Genomic DNA, 16,579 nt, shown 5'->3' with positions numbered 1-16,579 from the left:
GAGCCGCTAACGTGCTCCCTTCGGGCGGCGTAGTAGTAGCCTGATGAAGCCTAATAAAAAATGGAGCGAAAGCTCGCAGAAATTCTCTGTTGGCAGATCGCAGATAAATGCATGCGCGGTCCCAAACCTGAGCCCATCCCAAGGTGTATCTGAAATACCTTTGGCCATTTGATTTGGGCAGTCTGCGTGTTGCCTGCGTGGTTTCTTCTTGCCAGGCCTTCAGGCTGGCAGGTGTTTTGTGCTGTATAAAAAATATAGAAACACACCAGTGATTTTTCTATTTATTGAGCCAAAAAGAGTAGCTGTAAATCCTGAAAAATGAACAGGTTGCAGTGATGGTACCTGCTAGCGTTAAGGTGGTCTGTCTCCCTAGGAAACTGCAAACAGCGGCTAGACACCTYTAATTCGGATACTCTGACCAGTTGGTCTTTGCTAGCTGACATGAAAGCACGTTTTGCAGCAGTGGGTAGGCTTTTGCATCCAGGCCAAGAAAATTCAGGTCCCTTAATATCAGGGGTGAAGGTAATGGAAAGGATGATGGAGGGATCTCCTCAGCAGCTGACCCTTTCCTTGCCTCCGCCTGATGTCTCTGCAGCTCCTACGATTGCCTGCTGGACGATCCCTATGAGCACCAGTGGCCCGAGTTACCCGAGCTCCCAGGGATCAATTACTCCATGGACGAGCAGTGCCGCTTCGATTTCGGCGTSGGTTACAAAACGTGCACAGCAGTGAGTACGGCCCCCGCGTGGCTTTTCCCTTGCCCGCTGCAGRAGGGCAGGGAAGGCTGGTGGAGCTGGCTGGTGGGGCGTACCTCGCCGTTGCGCGGGGAGCATCGGCGCTTACAGAGCCAACCCAGGGTCCAGGGTGCCGCAGAGCTGGCACAGGTTGTCACCCAAGCCCAGGGGCATATCGCACCATCATGTGCTCACCAGGATCCTCTGCTGTCCTTCTCTTGCCTTGAGGAAGGGATCTCCAGGGGCTAGGGAGGGTGTTGCAAATGCAAGGGGGTGTCCCTGCGGACGTGATGGCGTGCTCCTGTCTGTTTTGCAGTTCCGGACCTTCGACCCCTGCAAGCAGCTGTGGTGCAGCCACCCGGACAACCCCTACTTCTGCAAGACCAAGAAGGGGCCCCCGCTGGATGGCACCGAGTGCTCGTCGGGCAAGGTACCGGTGCACGCTGCCTCTGCCGTGGTGCCTGGGTGCAGCAGGCTCCGTACGTACCTCCACACACCCCTGCGCCGGTGGATTCACACAGCCACGTAAAGTATGGGTGCTGAGTTTTAGGAAAACCTTTGAGGGAGGCCTCTGTGCTAAGGAATGCTCCAAATTAGTTCTTTCAAAGTGCTTCCTTCATCTGTGGCTTGCAGCAGCTCCCTTGCTTGAAGAAGTAGCATTACGCCTATTTTCCCCTCTAATTATCCAGTGCAACTGTGTTCAAACAAGGACTTTTTCTTCTGAGCCGTCTGGCCTTGCTGCCCGGTTCTGAAGAGGAGTGGTGCTCCTTCTGTCACATGGCAAGAAGAAGTGATGTCATCAGGTTCGCTTTAGGCTTTCTTAGCATGCTCGTTATCACGGATGCATTGGAAAAGCTGCTGGACCAAGTCAGATTTGGGTTCCAATCAGCATGACAGCTGAAAGCTCCGCTTTTTGGAGTGACTGCCCAAAAGCATGCTGTTGGGAGAAGGTCATGTGTTTGGCAAGCTGGTAAAAGTTTTGGGGTGAATCTTCCCCCTTCTGTTTCCCTATTGCTTAAGCAAATTTGAGATCAAAATCCTTTTGGCCAGAGAACAGGTGTGTTTAAAGTACCCAACAACTTTGCTGTGATTTCTACGGAAACTTATTAAATCTCGCTGAAAATGCTGCCTTGTCAAGTGCCGAGGACTTGAATGATCATCTGTCAAGAATTTCCAAAATTAGATGTTTTGAAACATGTGCAAATGTGTTACATGTAGTGCTGGCATGTGGCTCCAGACGACTGAACGTCTGGACAGGGAAATCCTTCCTTTAGGCCCATGATGGACATGGCGCAGCAGCAGCATCAGCCTTTTCCTGCTAGAGCACAGGGCCACACGGTCCCCAGCACTGATCGGTGTTTTGCTCCTTGGTGGAGGAACATCTTCAGGGACCCTCTTGCTGTCTGTCACAGCAGTCACCGACAAGACAGTTTGCTTTTTCCCAGAACTGGAGTGAAACCCAGGGACGTTGTGCACTGTGACCATTCCCAGCCTCGGTCCTGCAGCCAGTGGGAGGACTGCGGCTGTTGGAAGAGGGCATGACTAAGAGCACGTTCCTCCTGTGCTTCCCATCGGCTGCTCGGCAAAGCACCTGTGGATGTGGGAATGCTCTCTTCCCGAGTGCTCTGGAAGAGGCAGGCATGCAGATAACCCCCATCTCTGCTCTCTTCCAGTGGTGCTTCAAGGGTCACTGCATCTGGAAGACCTCAGAGCAGCCTTACAGCCAGGACGGCAGCTGGAGCTCCTGGTCCAAGTTCGGCTCATGCTCCCGGACCTGCGGGGGAGGCGTACGCTCTCGCAGCAGGAGCTGCAGCAACCCGCCGTATGTTTGGCTCCCTCTTTTAGCACGGGTAAAATGGGAACTGGCCGAGAGCACGAGGCTCCTCGCTCTTCTCCTTGGGGCTCGGTCATGTTTGAGAGCTGAGCCACGTCGCGTTTGAGCAGCACCCCATCGATGTCCCGCTCACCCACCTGCTGTGTTTTCCAGTCCGGCGTACGGCGGGCGCCACTGCCCGGGAGCCACCTACGAGTACCAGGTGTGCAACCCTGAAGAGTGCCCGGGGCCCTACGAGGACTTCCGCGCCCAGCAGTGCTCCAAGCGCAACTCGTACTACACCCACCAGAGCACCAAGCACGCCTGGCTTCCCTACGAGCATCATGACGGTGAGTACGCTGCAGCCTACCTGCAGCACGGGGACTTCACGTACCCTCCTGTGCCCACCGTGTGGTCCTCTATCTGCTGCCCTCCTGGGAAGGCAAATTGTTCCTGCAGATCCAAGCCAGATCCTGGCTCTCGTCCTTCCTAAAGCGTCTCTGTGCTTCTCCTGCCCCATGGCTGGTGACCAGCGTTTGGATGTTCCTTGTCTCATAGCACAAGGTCATCTTGTTGCGTGACGCAAGTGTCCTGGGGTGAAAGCACACGCTGGGTCACGTGGTTGGGTGTTTACTAACCGTTTTAAAGTATATGTTCATAAATTTCTAGCGGAAGATGCAAGTTCGATTGCTATCTAGCTAGACCTAGAGGTACACTTCCCTACCATATCTCCCTGCCCCCTTCGTTGGTTTTGGTCAGTAGGACTCTCACCCCAGAAAGCCGCGGTAGCCAAATTTCCTTCCCTCCCAGAGGAAGCTGTGCCAGTGGCAAGTGCCTTGGGAAGGAGACCGCTGCACAGAAATCAGGATGTAGCAAACTCCTGAGCTGGAAAACAAGGCATAAAACCCCTCAAAAACAGTTCTCTTCAGCTGGCCCTTAACTTAGAGAAACCCAGACATTGCTCTGATTTGTGCTGTCCCAAAGGGCAGCAGAGGTGGTCTGAGAAAATCAGCCAGCGCTGAAACCTCTCCCCGCTTCTGTGTCAGCTGGAGGAGAACCGCTCCTAATCGTAAATGGAGATAAATCAGTTTGCACTGTTCTTAAATTTTTATTACCCCTTTCTGTGTACTTTGGCACACAGAAGGTTTGTTTTCCTTGGAGATGGTGCGGTGCTCACTCTGCTCTTGGATCCGTCCACATCCCGTGGAGGGGAGCGGCGGGCTGATGATCTTGCCTGCCGTCCCGGGGAGCGGCAGCGGGTCACGTGCTGCTCCGTGCTGGAATCGCAGCCAGGTCCGCATGCCTTCTGCGGCATTCCTCCTGCACGCAGCCAAGCAGTTTGCGTTTCAGTGTGGGGGTAGCTAGTCCAGTCGCGCTCTTTCCGGTTCACTCCGTTTACTGCCTCGTCTTGCTTTCTGGAGTGCGCTGGGTGAAAATACAGGCTCCTGAGCAGCAGGTGGACATGGTAAAATGTCCGTCAAGAAGAGCCTGGACTTGAGGAATCTTCTGGCTGTGCTCAGGGGTACGAGTTGAGATGGGTTTCTATTTTTGATCAGCGTAATGTATTTCCACAAGCCTTTTATTTTATTTTTTTCCTTTTTTGCCCCCCTCTTCCTGTTTCTTTTGCCGCAGATGCCCAGAAGTGTGAGCTGATCTGCCAGTCCGAGGGGACGGGGGACGTGGTGTTCATGAATCAGGTGGTTCACGACGGCACCAGGTGCAGCTACAGGGACCCGTACAGCATCTGCGTCCGGGGCGAGTGCGTGGTAAGGGGCTCACCCTCCCCGCTGACCGGTCCTGCCCTTTGCCCGTGCCGGAGGAAGAAGAGGAGCGCGTGTGCGTTGCCTTGAGCCCGCACCCCTCGGGGCCCTGCGCGCAGCCCTGGGGAGGGCAGGGCGGCTGGTGAATGCCAGACCTAACCCCGCGCTTGCCTCCCGCCCCGGGGCGACAGCACGTCGGCTGCGACAAGGAGGTCGGCTCGCTGAAGCAGGACGACAAGTGCGGCGTGTGCGGCGGGGACAACTCTCACTGCCGGACGGTGAAGGGCACCTTGGCCAAGACCCCGAAGCAGCTGGGTGAGAAGGCAATGGCGTGTGACATCGCTCTGTAGACCGTGGTCTACCTCCCTCTCCAACTGACCTTCAGTTGGCCAGCTCCTGGCAGCACCACATAGGGAAAGGGGGTGCTACAGGAGACTTGCTGGCAGGTTTTTGGGGGAAAAGTCCAGCCCTGGCAGCCACAAAGAGCAAATAATCTTAAGGGATCGTGCCCACAAACAGTAGTGAGTGCTACAGGTTGAGGTGACAAAAACTCTCATGTTCTTGCAACTTCCCAGTAAGGATTCCCTAATTTGCTGTGTATCTGAATCACACCTGGGTGGGGTTTTTTTTGTTTTGTTTTCATTTTGACCCACTGCTATGGAAAAAGTGGGCTGCTGGCTGGGCTCAGTAAGCGGCTGCTATATTTGAGGTCTTCAGACCTTGCAGGAGAGCAGAGTGGTCAAAGCAGAGCTCATCCAGTGTGCCTCCTGCTTGGACAGCCGGGGGACAGGGAGCACCCTGGAGCCACCTCCATCCCACTGCAGCAAGCACCCCAAAGAGGCGCTGTCTGGGTGGAGCACACACCGCTGCCCCTGTTCGTTTTCTGAAAGCTCGCTCTTTTCTTCCATCCTTCCTTCCTCCTCTCTCTCTCTTTCAGTGGGCATTTTGAAGATGTTTGAGATTCCTGCTGGGGCGAGGCATGTCCAGATAGAAGAGATGGAGCCAGCGTCCCACAGCATCGGTGAGTCGTGAGCCATCACAAGGACTGAGCGGCGCGCGGAGATTGGTTTTGCTGGGTGCTGCTTCTGCAGAGAAACCTGGAGCTTTCTGCAAAGCCGCACGAGCCACCTTTCAGAGGAGGCCTGGAAATGCAAGGAGCTAATTGCACCTAGAAGGTGGTAACTGAGAGCCGAAGACTAATTTAATGCCCAAGTCCTGCTTGGCGTCCGGTGTTGGTGTGCTGGACGCATTGGTCAAGACTGTCTGCTTAGAGGAGCTTCAGGGACTTGAGCACCGCCGGGAATATTCTCACCTCGAAGCCCTGTTCTGACAAACCCTGCCGGAGGGCCTTGTTTGGGGCGTTGCACTGTCCTTCAAAGGCGGTGGCTGGAAGAAATGACTTTGTAAATACCTGCTTTTTTTCTCTAGCTGTTAAGAATCAAGCCACGGGGGACTTCATCCTTAACGCCAAGGGCAAAGAAGCCAAAAGCAAAGTGTTCATCGGGATGGGCTTGGAGTGGGAATACGCCGTTGAAAACGGCAAGGAGAGCTTGAAAACCAGCGGCCCTCTGCACGAAGCCGTCAGTGTTTTGGTGAGTCCTGCCGACACGTCCCCTGGGAGAGTCGGGGCGACCGTCTCCCAGCGATTGCTGTGGCTGCATGTCTCGCGGTAGTTGCACTGACATTTGGGGAGTTAAAGATCAGATTCTCTGGGCATCCAGGGAAGGTTAGCTCTGTCTCCATCCCTGTGGTCCGCGTTGGCTTTGGGCGCAGACCGTGGTTCTGCAGGTCAGGGGAGAGGCCGGGGCACGCAAGCCAAGGCTGGAGTTTGCATGTTTGGGCAGTGCTTTTCTTCCCAGCTGGAGAGGTACATTCCCGCAGGGTAGGCTGTGAGTGCTCCTGGCTCAGCTAATCATGTTGGAGATGATAAAGGGTTTGGCCTGAGATATCCGTATACGAAACGGGTATTTATTCTCCTTCTTACTGCTGTCACTTGTTAAATTTTGCTCCTGTGAAACTCTTCTGTTTTTCAGTTTGTCCTACTGTTTATGTTACATGTACAGTACCACGTTGGTGTTGTTCACAACTTTGTCTCTGATTCCCTCCTCCTTTCTCCCTCACCCCCTCCTGTGGTTTCCTTCCCTTCCTCTGTTCGCTCCACTTCAATTGCCCTTCCTCTGCCTGCAGGTTGTTCCTCAGGAGGAGGAGGAGGTGAAGAGCAGCCTGATGTACAGGTACATCATCCACGAGGACCTGCTGCCGATGATCGGGAACAACAACGTCCTGCTCGAAGAGATGGATTCCTACGAGTGGGCCCTCAAGAGCTGGTCTCAGTGCTCGAAGGCGTGCGGAGGAGGTATTTCCCCCTTCTTTGAAGTAGGCTGCAACATGTACTTGGGAGGTTGCTTGGCTTTGTTAGACGGTGCATGAGTTCTTCTGGAGAGCTCTGGCTTGGTAACATGCAGATGCTGTTTTAAACTGCTTCACAAATTGCAAGGCTTCAGACATGGTTTGTCTGAGGAGAGCATCCAACTTTCTCTGGCACTGCTTGGAAGCCTCGCTTTCTTCCCCAAACCTGATGGGGTGATGCCTCTGTTCTTGGCACCTCTATTAATTTGGGGGATCTACCACAGGAGAATGAGTGTTAAAATCTATTATTGCAGAACGGTTTAGGTGTGCAAGGTGAGCGTTTTAGCCAGATTTCCTGTGGAAAGAGGCTTACATGATCATGTGTGTGCATGCTTTTGTCTGTCCATCCATGTGTCTGAAATCATTTTTGAACCCATTGGCTGATTTTAACCCACTCTGAGCCAAGGAGTAGTGTTCGTGAAGATGACTCAGTTCCAAAAACTTGCATGGAAGGGGGTGCCCGCATAGAGCTGACGCACCAGGAGTTGCTGTGATTGCAGGGGAGGTAGTGCACATGAGCTCATGGGTATGTTATACACGGCGGAGTCATTGCTGGGTTATTCCCTCTGGTGAGGAGTCATGCTGAGTGAGGAAGCGTGTGTGCCTGCGTGCTGGCGTTGGGGTGTTTGCTGGTGAAAGCCTTGCCTGGATATGACCAGTTGGATCTGACTTTGCAGCTGGCCCTGCTCTGAGCAAGGGGTTGGACCAGAGACCTCCAGAGGTCCCTTCCAACTTGTCTCTGAAATGATAGTTAAGACCTCACACTTGCACCTTGCACCAGACAGCTCGTGGCTTGCTTCCCAAGGCTGGTGAAAGTATAGCGTAGAACAAGCAAACTTCAGCTCTATGGAAAGAGCACCGAAATAAATGAAAAGGTTTTAATAGGCTGTGCAGATCTGCTGGCTCCAGCTTGCTCTCCTTTCCTTGTACCTGCAGGTGTAGATGTTGGAAGACTTCAGGGCTTGCAGGGTTGGAAACCGAGCCCTTGCTCGTTCCACTGACTTCGATAGGGCAGGGCTGCCCTCCAGGGTGACACAATTCATGCTTCACGCTAGCGCGGCCCCGACCTGGTCTGGTCCCAAGCAAGAGCAGTTCATTTGGCAAATTACAGCAGTGTTTTGGCTGTGCTTGTGATGTGGCTTTTTTTCCCTCCATCTGGAAAACTGAAGCTGAGTTCATAGCTCATTAAAAGCTCGTAGAGCTGCGATGGCTGTGTCTCCATCAGGTGCTGCGCGGGAGCACCCCTCGCTCCGTGTTCCCTGGTTGAGTGGCCGCTGTCCTGACCTGGGTTTTTGGCAGAGTGTTTTGGGGAGGGAGAGTTGGGGAACCGAGCCTGCTTGGCCCTGGCAGCCCCTTCCCGCGTTGGTGCGCCCGGCGCAGCCTGACAGCCAAGAGCCGACGCGCTGGBGGGGTGCAGGGGGCTGGACGGGACGGGGGGCCCTGCGGGGTGCCCTGACTCCCCCTGCTCTGCCCCTCTGCTTCCCCCAGGCATCCAGTACACCAAGTACGGCTGCCGGAGGAAGAGCGACAACCGCATGGTGCAAAGGAGCTTCTGCGACAACGGCAAGAAGCCGAAGCCGATCCGGCGGCGGTGTAACCTGCAGGAGTGCTCGCAGCCGGCGTAAGTCCTCCTCCGCTCGCCCTCTCCGCCGTGCTCGGGGCCGCGTCCGGAGGGCGCCGGCTGCTTCCCAGCGCGGGCGGCGATGCCGGAGCTCGCGGAGGACCACGTCCCCTTCTCCCTGCCCCTTTCCCGCTGCTAACCCGTTGCCCTTTGTAAACCCTCGCAGCTGGGTGGCCGAGGAGTGGGGCGCCTGCAGCAAGTCCTGCGGCAAGCTGGGGGTGCAGGCGCGGGCGGTGCAGTGCGTGCAGCACCTGCACAACGGCACCAGCCGCACCGTGCACGCCAAGTACTGCGGCGGGGAGCGGCCGGAGACCCGCAGGCCCTGCCGCCGCCTGCCCTGCCCGGCCCAGTGGCGGACGGGCGCCTGGTCGCAGGTGAGCCGCGGTTTGAGGGGCCGCGTCTGCGGGAGGGGGATCCGGGCGGCGCGTCAGCCCGGCCTCGGAGGGCAGAGCGGTTTCCCGGGGAAGGAACGGGCGCGCGAGGAGCGCGCGTCCCCCGCGCTGGCCGGGGAGCCCCTGCGGGGCGCGCGCCCCTGGCCCACGGCCGCCTTTCTCGTCCGGCGCAGTGCTCGGCGAGCTGCGGCGAAGGCGTCCGGCAGCGGCAGGTGGTGTGCAAGGGCAGTGACGGCGGCGCCGCACGGTGCGAGGGCGAGAAGCCGGAGGCCGTCCAGGTCTGCCGCACGGCCGGCTGCCCAGGTGAGAGGCGGCGGGGAGGACGTTCCCCACGGGGCCCCGGTTTTATGGAGATCCCTCCAAAAGCCGCTTAAAAAAATCCCTTCTAAGGTGTTTTCCGGTTGCTTTTGCGCGTTGCCGTTGGCTCCTGTCCAACGTTGGTGCTGGCCGGGGTCTGCCCAAGCGCCCTGATGCGGCTCTCTCCGCAGGGAAGCTCTCCAGCATCACAGACAACACCGACACCAGTGACCACGTGACGCCCAAAGTGCAGTGGGTACCCCAGGATGGGCCCAAAAATCCCGTTAGCAAGATCTCCTCGAGTAAGTTTTCCTCTCGACTCTTTTGGCCTTCCTGGGTGAGAGCCCGTGCGCTCGGGGAGGGAGGCTCTGCTGAGGGTTTGGAGACCACCTCCACGGCCCTCGTCCTCCTGCCTTTCTGATGGGGAGCTGACTTAGGAGGGGCTCTGAATCTCTCAGAGGGGAATCCAAAAGCCGATGTCCCATAACAGAGAGCACCGGAGAAGAGGTTTAGCCCGAGTCCCTTCTCGGGGCTGGGATCTGCCCTGCCTCCCCCTGGTGCAGTCGGTGCGATGGGCAAGGGGTTCAAAGGAAGGCTGCGTCCACCACCGTTGAGTGACTTTCGGGCGGCGGTGGGTTTTACCCTCCGCTCATCCATCCCGTCCACCTCTGATGCAAACCCTGACGCTAGGCTGCCATCTCGTGAAGTTCGGGATCTCCCGCCGTTTCCTTCCTCTGCCCTTTGCTAGACGTCAGGCGTTTCTTTCTGAAGTTGAAAGTCCAAAATGCTGCCAGCTTGAACAGGCCCCTCAGATCCCCGTGGAGCTCTGGGCTGGGATGTCTTGGCTGGGGACTGCAGCCTACACTTGTTTCACCTCCTGATTTTTATGCCATTTCCTTTCAACCACAGCTTTTTCGCAGCCTCCCATGTTTACCCCTGCTGGGAATCGGCTTTCAGGGCGTGATGCATCATGGCCTGCTTTGGCAATGCTCATTTGGAGGATCCCTTACTCTGGATTTTTCTCTCACATGGAGAAACCAGGAGCATTTTGGCTTATGCGTTGCTTTTCCAACCTCCCTCATCCCCCCCCCTTCCATACAAGCATGGCCAAAATCCCTGTAGCGGTGCAAAGAGCAAGAGCAGGCGGGCCCTTATGACCACTCCCCACTCTGGGAACATCGTGTAGGAAATCGGAGCGTTTTAGGGGCAGGGAGTTTTTAACTTTACCTGGCTCCAGTCTTATGTGAGTACTGGTAGAAAGCTGCCACCTGGTGACTCCTTGGTGGCCTTCCCAGTCGGGCAGAAGATCTTGGTTTACAGCTGACCATGATGCACTCGCTATTTATTTTGTTATTATGGTGCTGCCAAAAGCTTTCTTGGTTCGTTGGGGTTATGAGGGAGAAAGCGCTCTTTTTGGTGGCGCTGATTCTGCAAGGGCTGGCGGCATGGATTAGTCCCTCACCTCTCCAGCCAGCTCCCCATCCGTGGGATGGCAGGGACTAGCCTTGAAGGCAGGGACCTTCCATGGGTTTTCTCTTTGCTTTTCCTATTTGATGGACTGGTGGTTGCCCCCAGAGAGGTGAATCTGTTACCTGTAGGGTCACCTGCCACGTGTAGGGAGAGGATTTAATGTCAGCTGCTGCATCCCTGCAAGCCCGCTTGCTCTCTCTGCAGCCCCGTGCTGGCATTGCTTAGAGGAGTCTCTCCTTCATGCGACATGGTGGTTGTGATGGTTGTAGCACTCTTTGGAGGCTCCTGCTTGAGGCTGTAGACCTCAACTGGAAGCGGCCTCTCCTGCACACATGCCAGAGCAGTGAGAGGTCCTGCATCTCCCCCCTGCCAAACGTTTTGGTGTCTGGCTTGGCTAAGAAATCCTTTCTGCACGTTTCTTGCTTTGCTAGGAAGCTCCGATGTGCAGAGGAATTGTGCAAAGCAGTCTGACCCCAATCTCATCTTTTCGTTCCTCTCGTTGCCTTCCCCTGAGGAGCAGAGTTTGGCTGATGCTTGGACCGGTCCCTCGGGTGGGAGAGGGGTCCAGAATCGCTGGTGTTCAGCGGGCCAAAGCCTGGCCCTGGTGGGATTGGCAGCTGCAGCCGCAGCACCCGCAGGGGAGACGCGGCGCTTTGTTTGGGGTGGTTGGACAGCCGTAGGCGTGGGGCTGCTCTCCCGTGCACATCGTGACCGGGGTCCTGTCCCTCTCCAGAGGAGCCCTGCCTCGGGGACAAGTCCATCTTCTGCCAGATGGAGGTCCTGGCCCGGTACTGCTCCATCCCCGGCTACAACAAGCTCTGCTGCGAATCCTGCGGCAAGAAAGCCTCCGCCACCAGCTCGCCCGCCGGCACGGAGCCAAGCGCCCCCGAGGGAACGGCCTCCCCCAGCCCCGCTCTGCCACCCTCCTTCCCCGCCACGGCCCGGGTCCCTGCGCGGAGGGTCCCAGGTGCCACCGGCGCCCCGGGAGCTCGGGCCGCCGGCGCGGGCACGTCCCCGCTGCCGCCGCGGAGCCGGCGGGTGGGTGCCGAGGAGCCCGGCACCGCGCTCAGGACCGCCGCGCTGCCGGCCACATGAAGCCTTCTGCCACCCGCCTCCTCCCTCTGTCTTTCTCCTGCTTTCTCTCTTTTTATTTTATTTTATTTTATTTTTTCTCCCCCATTTTTTCCCAGCGACGGTTTTCGTGCTGCCGCGTTTCCCAGCTGCCTTTTGGAAACCCGTGATTTTGGAAACGAACTGCCTTGCCCTGAAACTTCCCGGGAAAGCGGCTTTCTTGTGTTGTTTTTTTTTTTTTTCCCCCCCTCCCAGCTGTGACACTTTTTTGGACAGCGCCACAGAAAAAGGTCCAAAGGAACAAAAAGCGATGGTTCGCTTGGCTGCGAGCAGCCCACCGGCGGGGCTCCTACTTCAACGGGTGGCTTGACCCGACGGGTCATTTTCTTCCAAGGTGCTACGCGGGGTGGGGGGGTTATTACGGCTCTCTCCTCCCCCCGCCGTCCCCAAGTGATAACGCAAAACGCAACGGAAGGGGTCTCGGCCCCGCGGCCCAGCCCCTGGCCGGCTGCCGCCGCGATGCCTGCGGCGGGTTGCGCCGTCCTGCTGCGGCCGGGGCTTCCCGGCGCCACGTGGGCGCTGCGGTGAGCCGGCCGGCGCTGCAAACCTGAGGGTGGGAACAAAGATTGGGCCAGGCAAGCAGAGGAACGCGTGGGGAGATGCCCAAACTGCTGCCCCGAGCTGTCCCCGTTGGAGCAGAGAGCCTGCAAAACGTGGCTGGGGGGGTGGTCCAAATGACCAAAGCTGCAGACCGGCGTCTCCCCGGCGTTGCGTGGCGAGGATGGAGGCGGCCTGGGTGCCACCTTTTTGATGCCGTTGTTTCAGGATACGGTGCGCGATACGCCCGGGCTGCAGATGCCTTGGTCCGTAGCAGAGCCCCGAACTAGCCCTGCCTGCCCTTGCTCCGCCGCGTCCCTGAGCTCTGCTCTGGAGCGGCGACCGAGCTAGCGGAGGTGTTCGTGTTGGATAGCGTTTTCTGGATGCGTTGTGCATTACAGCGAGGTGTGTTTGGCCGAGGGCTTCCAGGGCTCCTCTGGGCACCTCGGTGAGATGTTCCCTGGTTGAGGAAGCATGCTGCTCGCAGAGGTCGGTGGTGTTGGCAGAGCTGGCTGTCATCTCCGTGGGGCTCCAGGGTCCTTGCTCTCTCCAGCTCATAAACCTCTCTCTCCTCTATCCATGTGCTTAGGAGGTAAATGGGGAGCAGGGGAAGCCCATGTGCCGGGAAAGATGCAGCAGAGCCACCTCGCCCATGGCAGTCGCTTCGTGCTCAGCTCTAAGGGGAAGCGTTAGTGCACCGGGAAATGAGTAGGAGCGGATGAATTTCATGCCTGTTTTGTGTCCGGGACTGATGCGCTCTTTCTCTACGCCTCCACGTCTTTTCCGTTTGGCAAAGGAAGCGGAACGTGTCTTCAGCGTGACGCGGCCCTGCTGTTTAAACTCGCTGGCCCTTGGAGCGAGCGGCGAGAGAGCGCCGAGGGATTCGGGTGGTGTGCGGGTCTGCTCCGCCGGGTGCTGCCCCTTGCACCGTGCAGGGCTCCCCTTGCCCCCGGGGCGCTCTGCGGCCCTTTGGAAGCCCTTGCYGCCCGCCTTTGCCCCAGCGATGAATTATTTCTGCTTGCCCTCCTGGCAGGTAGCTGAGCGCGAGCTGTAAATGCACATTTAAGGGAGCAGAGCCAGCCGGGCTGGTTAAGCTGTTTGGTTTTGGCTGAAGAAAAGTAGCAGGAATGGATTTTGCAAGCGGTTACGAAGGAAGGAGAGAGGAAGGTTGGGCTGGGACAGCCAGAACGAGCRGCTCTCCCTTCTGTCGCATGGCAAGGGTGAAGCGGGTAGATGCATTGGGCCAAGCAGTGTATATCTGCAGAGCCCTTTAGAAGGGCCACGTGCAGTTTGTTTTGCTTGGTTTCAGGGTGTCTCCCATCCGGATGGGTGCCCTCTGAGGCAGGGCTCGGCGCGGAAGCGGGAGACRGGTTTGGGAGCGCCAGCGCGGGGCGAAGCGTCTGCAAGGCGGCCGTGCCTCGGAAGCAGCGTGCCCGGCTTGCGGGCAGAGCTGAGCGGGGTTTCGTTTCCGGTGGAGGAGGCCTGAGAAGAGCGTGCGTGTGTGTGGGACGGAGAGCTGCGGCGGGTTGCGGCCGGTGTGCACGGTGGTGGTGGTGCTCCGGGGGATTTTGGAGCACGCTGCTGTTGGAGATGGATGCTCCTCTGTGTTGGTAATATTTGCGTGGTGTCCAGCTGCCGGCCAGGCTCGGTRGGGAGGCATTTGAGGCTGGGGCATCTTGGAGGAGCTAAAGCAAGTGCTAGCTCCCGTCATCCTCTCCTGCTCCAGCGTGGCTGGAGAAGGGGCGGGAGGCTGAGGATGATCCATCTTGGATGGTAATGAACGGACACTCCTGTGCATTGCTGGCATTTTAGACACCGGTCTGGTGCCACCCTCTCTGCTGTACTCCCCTCAATGCTCAATGATAGGGTCCATGGTCAACAGAACGAAAAGGGCTCRAGCGTCACCAAGAGGGCAGCCAGGAGGACTCGTACGAAACGCAGCGGCAGGGTGCCTGCACCCGAGGCGTGCCGATCTTGGCACCGTTGCATACCTTTCTGCAAAACTGTTGCCAACCGTGAGCCCGGCATGGGCTTCAACGAGGTGCTGCAGATGTCCCTGGGGGTGCCGGAGCGGGATTGACCCCTCTGACGCCCCCGGTGCATCACCGTGCCACCGCCTTGGCCCCTTGCAAACCCGACCACCAGCTCAGCTCTCGAAGGGAGCGCCGGCGTGTGCTTATTGTACCAAAGATTCATTACTCTGCAAAGAGCCGCCTTTCCCCCCGTCTGTCGCGGGGGAGCCTTGAGCTTGAAGACGGCGCTGGGGGTCCCCTTAGCCCTGGCCGCCGGYGAGCGCGTCTTTGTGCCGGCGAGCGCCGCGCACAGATTGCAGTCGGTTYGCAAACCCTGCGGCAACGCGGCCCGGGAGGGCGGCGTGAAATCCCGCTGGCCCCGGTGGCCTGGTGCTCCGGGAGGCTCCACCGTGGACCTCTCCTGCCCGTCGTCCAGCCCCGGGGCGGCTCGCTGCAGGGCTGAGGTTGCCGAGCGTTTCCCGTCTCGCAGCCCGCTGCCCCGCAGCCACTGAATAACCCCCAAACCCTCCCCAAAATAYGGGGCTGCACTGCCTCCAGGCCGCGGTGCGCGGGGGAGCTGGGTTGCAATCGGTGCTGGGGCCGGGCGGGCTCCTCCAAGCATTCCTGTGATGTAACCTCGTCCCCTGTTACGGTGTATAAAGTTTTGTACATACGAGATTCAGAGCTTTTTAATTTTTAATATTTATTAATTTTTTGTTGAGTTCTTTTTTTTTTTGAACTCTAACAATGTTAAAAAAAAAATAAAATAAAATAAAATCCGCACCAAACTTTCTGTCATTTTTTTGTGTGCGGGAGGACATAATATATCATATGAGAACGTGTGGGAAGCGAAGGGAAAGAAAAGGAAGGGGCGGAGGAGGAGGCCTCCATCGAAGTCAGTGCTGGGAAACACGCTGCGCCGGGGTTATGCTGCAGTCGCGCATCCGCCTGGCCTCCTTTTAAATGAACCCGAAGCGAAGCAGCTCCGGGCAGCTCCCCTTTGCGCCTTGCTCCTGCCACTGGTGAGCTGAGTTTGCTAGTCCTCCCACACCTCTTCGCTGAGCGTACGCCTGAATGAGAGGGATTTCACATGACAAGATACCATATCCTTATTCGCTTTCAACCCAAACACTCCCATTTATCAGTCGGAGTTTCACATGGCTGTTTCGACAGGCTTTTTTTTTTTTTTTCTCCTCCGATAAATAAGACCAAGACCCAGCAAAGCATATGGACGTATAAATTACAAGCACCCGGCAGTGGCTAACGCACTAACGTTTCCCAGCGCCCAGCGGAGGCGGCTCGCCAGGCCGCACAGCTCCCGCTGCCCTCCGCTTGCCTCTTGCTGGCCTTTCTCGTTGCGTTTTCCTAAGTCAATTGAACCAACCATGGAAAATGCATTTCTGCCCCTTCAGCAGCATACGGCTGCTTTGGCTGCTATTGCCATAGAAGGAAAACATATAGAGATAAGCGTATACATTATATATATATATACACAAGCATGCATAAATGTATAGTTTAGCCATTCCAAAAATAAATAAAGGCGTGCAGGGCAAGGCAAGCCCCTGAGCTTGCACTGCCAACGGAGCCAATATCTGCTAGTAAACAGAGGTGGTGACGGAGCCGGCTGCAGCACCAGCAGAGCGGGGCGCAGGGCCCAGGTCTGCTGCGCGGGAGGCAGAGCGCCCCGGGGTGGGACCGGGGCCCCAGGAGCGGGTTCCTTGCGGGCGCCGCCGTCTGTCCGCCCCCCCCCCCCCCCCGGGTCACAGCGGCAGGGACTCAGGGATGCGCCGCAGCCGCGAGGCGCTGGCGGAGGCGGCCGATGAAGTCTGCTTGGGACTGCGGCAGGACGCGGTCGACGACGGACGCGGGGATCCAGCCCTTGAAAAACACAGCCCGAAGAAGGGGGTTTAAAGGGCGCCTGTTGGACTGCTTTGAAGTGGCTTAGAAAAAAATAAAATAAAAAAAAATAATAATAAAAATAAAATAATAAAATAAAATAAATAAATTTAAAAAATAAATAAATAATAAAATAAATAAAGTAAAAATTAAAATAAATAATAAAATTAAATAAAGTAAAAAAATAAAAAAAAATAAAAAATAATAAAAGAAAATAAAAAAATAAAAGAAAATAAAAATGTGCGTAAAGAAGTGGCTCAGAGGGCGACTTGCCTTCAGGTCCATGCAGAGGAGCCAGGTGAAGCGGGTCCRGCCGGGGTCCCCCGGCAGCGGCTGCAGGACCATGCAGCTCAGCCGCGACTCAGCCCTGGTGGCAGGGACGGGCGGCAGCGTTAGCGTTGGCACCGGCCAAGCCGCGGGTGCCGCGGCGGTGCGCGCACGTGCGTGCATGTGTGTGCGTTACCTGACGCAGCCCGGCGGCGGGGGCAGGCGCTCGCCGGCGGCGGC

The 16,579-nt window shown here is 57.1% G+C and overlaps 2 protein-coding genes across 2 annotated transcripts in view; one reads left to right on the top strand and one right to left on the bottom strand.

Annotated features, from left to right (window-relative positions):
• The window catches only part of ADAMTS14 (ADAM metallopeptidase with thrombospondin type 1 motif 14), a 38,853-nt gene extending 27,262 nt beyond the window's left edge, over positions 1–11,591 (top strand). Inside the window, exons 9-22 of the mRNA XM_026071037.1 lie at positions 596–728; positions 1,051–1,164; positions 2,408–2,556; positions 2,722–2,897; positions 4,180–4,313; positions 4,499–4,622; positions 5,245–5,328; positions 5,736–5,899; positions 6,495–6,663; positions 8,205–8,337; positions 8,504–8,711; positions 8,903–9,032; positions 9,218–9,328; positions 11,230–11,591. Coding sequence (XP_025926822.1) covers positions 596–728; positions 1,051–1,164; positions 2,408–2,556; positions 2,722–2,897; positions 4,180–4,313; positions 4,499–4,622; positions 5,245–5,328; positions 5,736–5,899; positions 6,495–6,663; positions 8,205–8,337; positions 8,504–8,711; positions 8,903–9,032; positions 9,218–9,328; positions 11,230–11,591 — 2,191 coding nt within the window. The remainder of the gene's footprint in view (positions 1–595; positions 729–1,050; positions 1,165–2,407; positions 2,557–2,721; positions 2,898–4,179; positions 4,314–4,498; positions 4,623–5,244; positions 5,329–5,735; positions 5,900–6,494; positions 6,664–8,204; positions 8,338–8,503; positions 8,712–8,902; positions 9,033–9,217; positions 9,329–11,229) is intronic.
• Positions 11,592–15,952: 4,361 nt separating this feature from the next.
• The window catches only part of LOC112968614 (steroidogenic acute regulatory protein, mitochondrial-like), a 2,426-nt gene continuing 1,799 nt past the window's right edge, over positions 15,953–16,579 (bottom strand). Inside the window, exons 4-5 of the mRNA XM_026071036.1 lie at positions 16,346–16,439; positions 15,953–16,054 (exon numbers count right to left, since the gene is read on the bottom strand). Coding sequence (XP_025926821.1) covers positions 15,953–16,054; positions 16,346–16,439 — 196 coding nt within the window. The remainder of the gene's footprint in view (positions 16,055–16,345; positions 16,440–16,579) is intronic.

This window comes from Apteryx rowi, unplaced genomic scaffold, assembly GCF_003343035.1.
Source record: "Apteryx rowi isolate R43461 unplaced genomic scaffold, aptRow1 scaffold_320, whole genome shotgun sequence".
NCBI classification, from domain to species: domain Eukaryota; kingdom Metazoa; phylum Chordata; class Aves; order Apterygiformes; family Apterygidae; genus Apteryx; species Apteryx rowi.
This window is presented reverse-complemented; position numbering and strand designations above follow the sequence as displayed.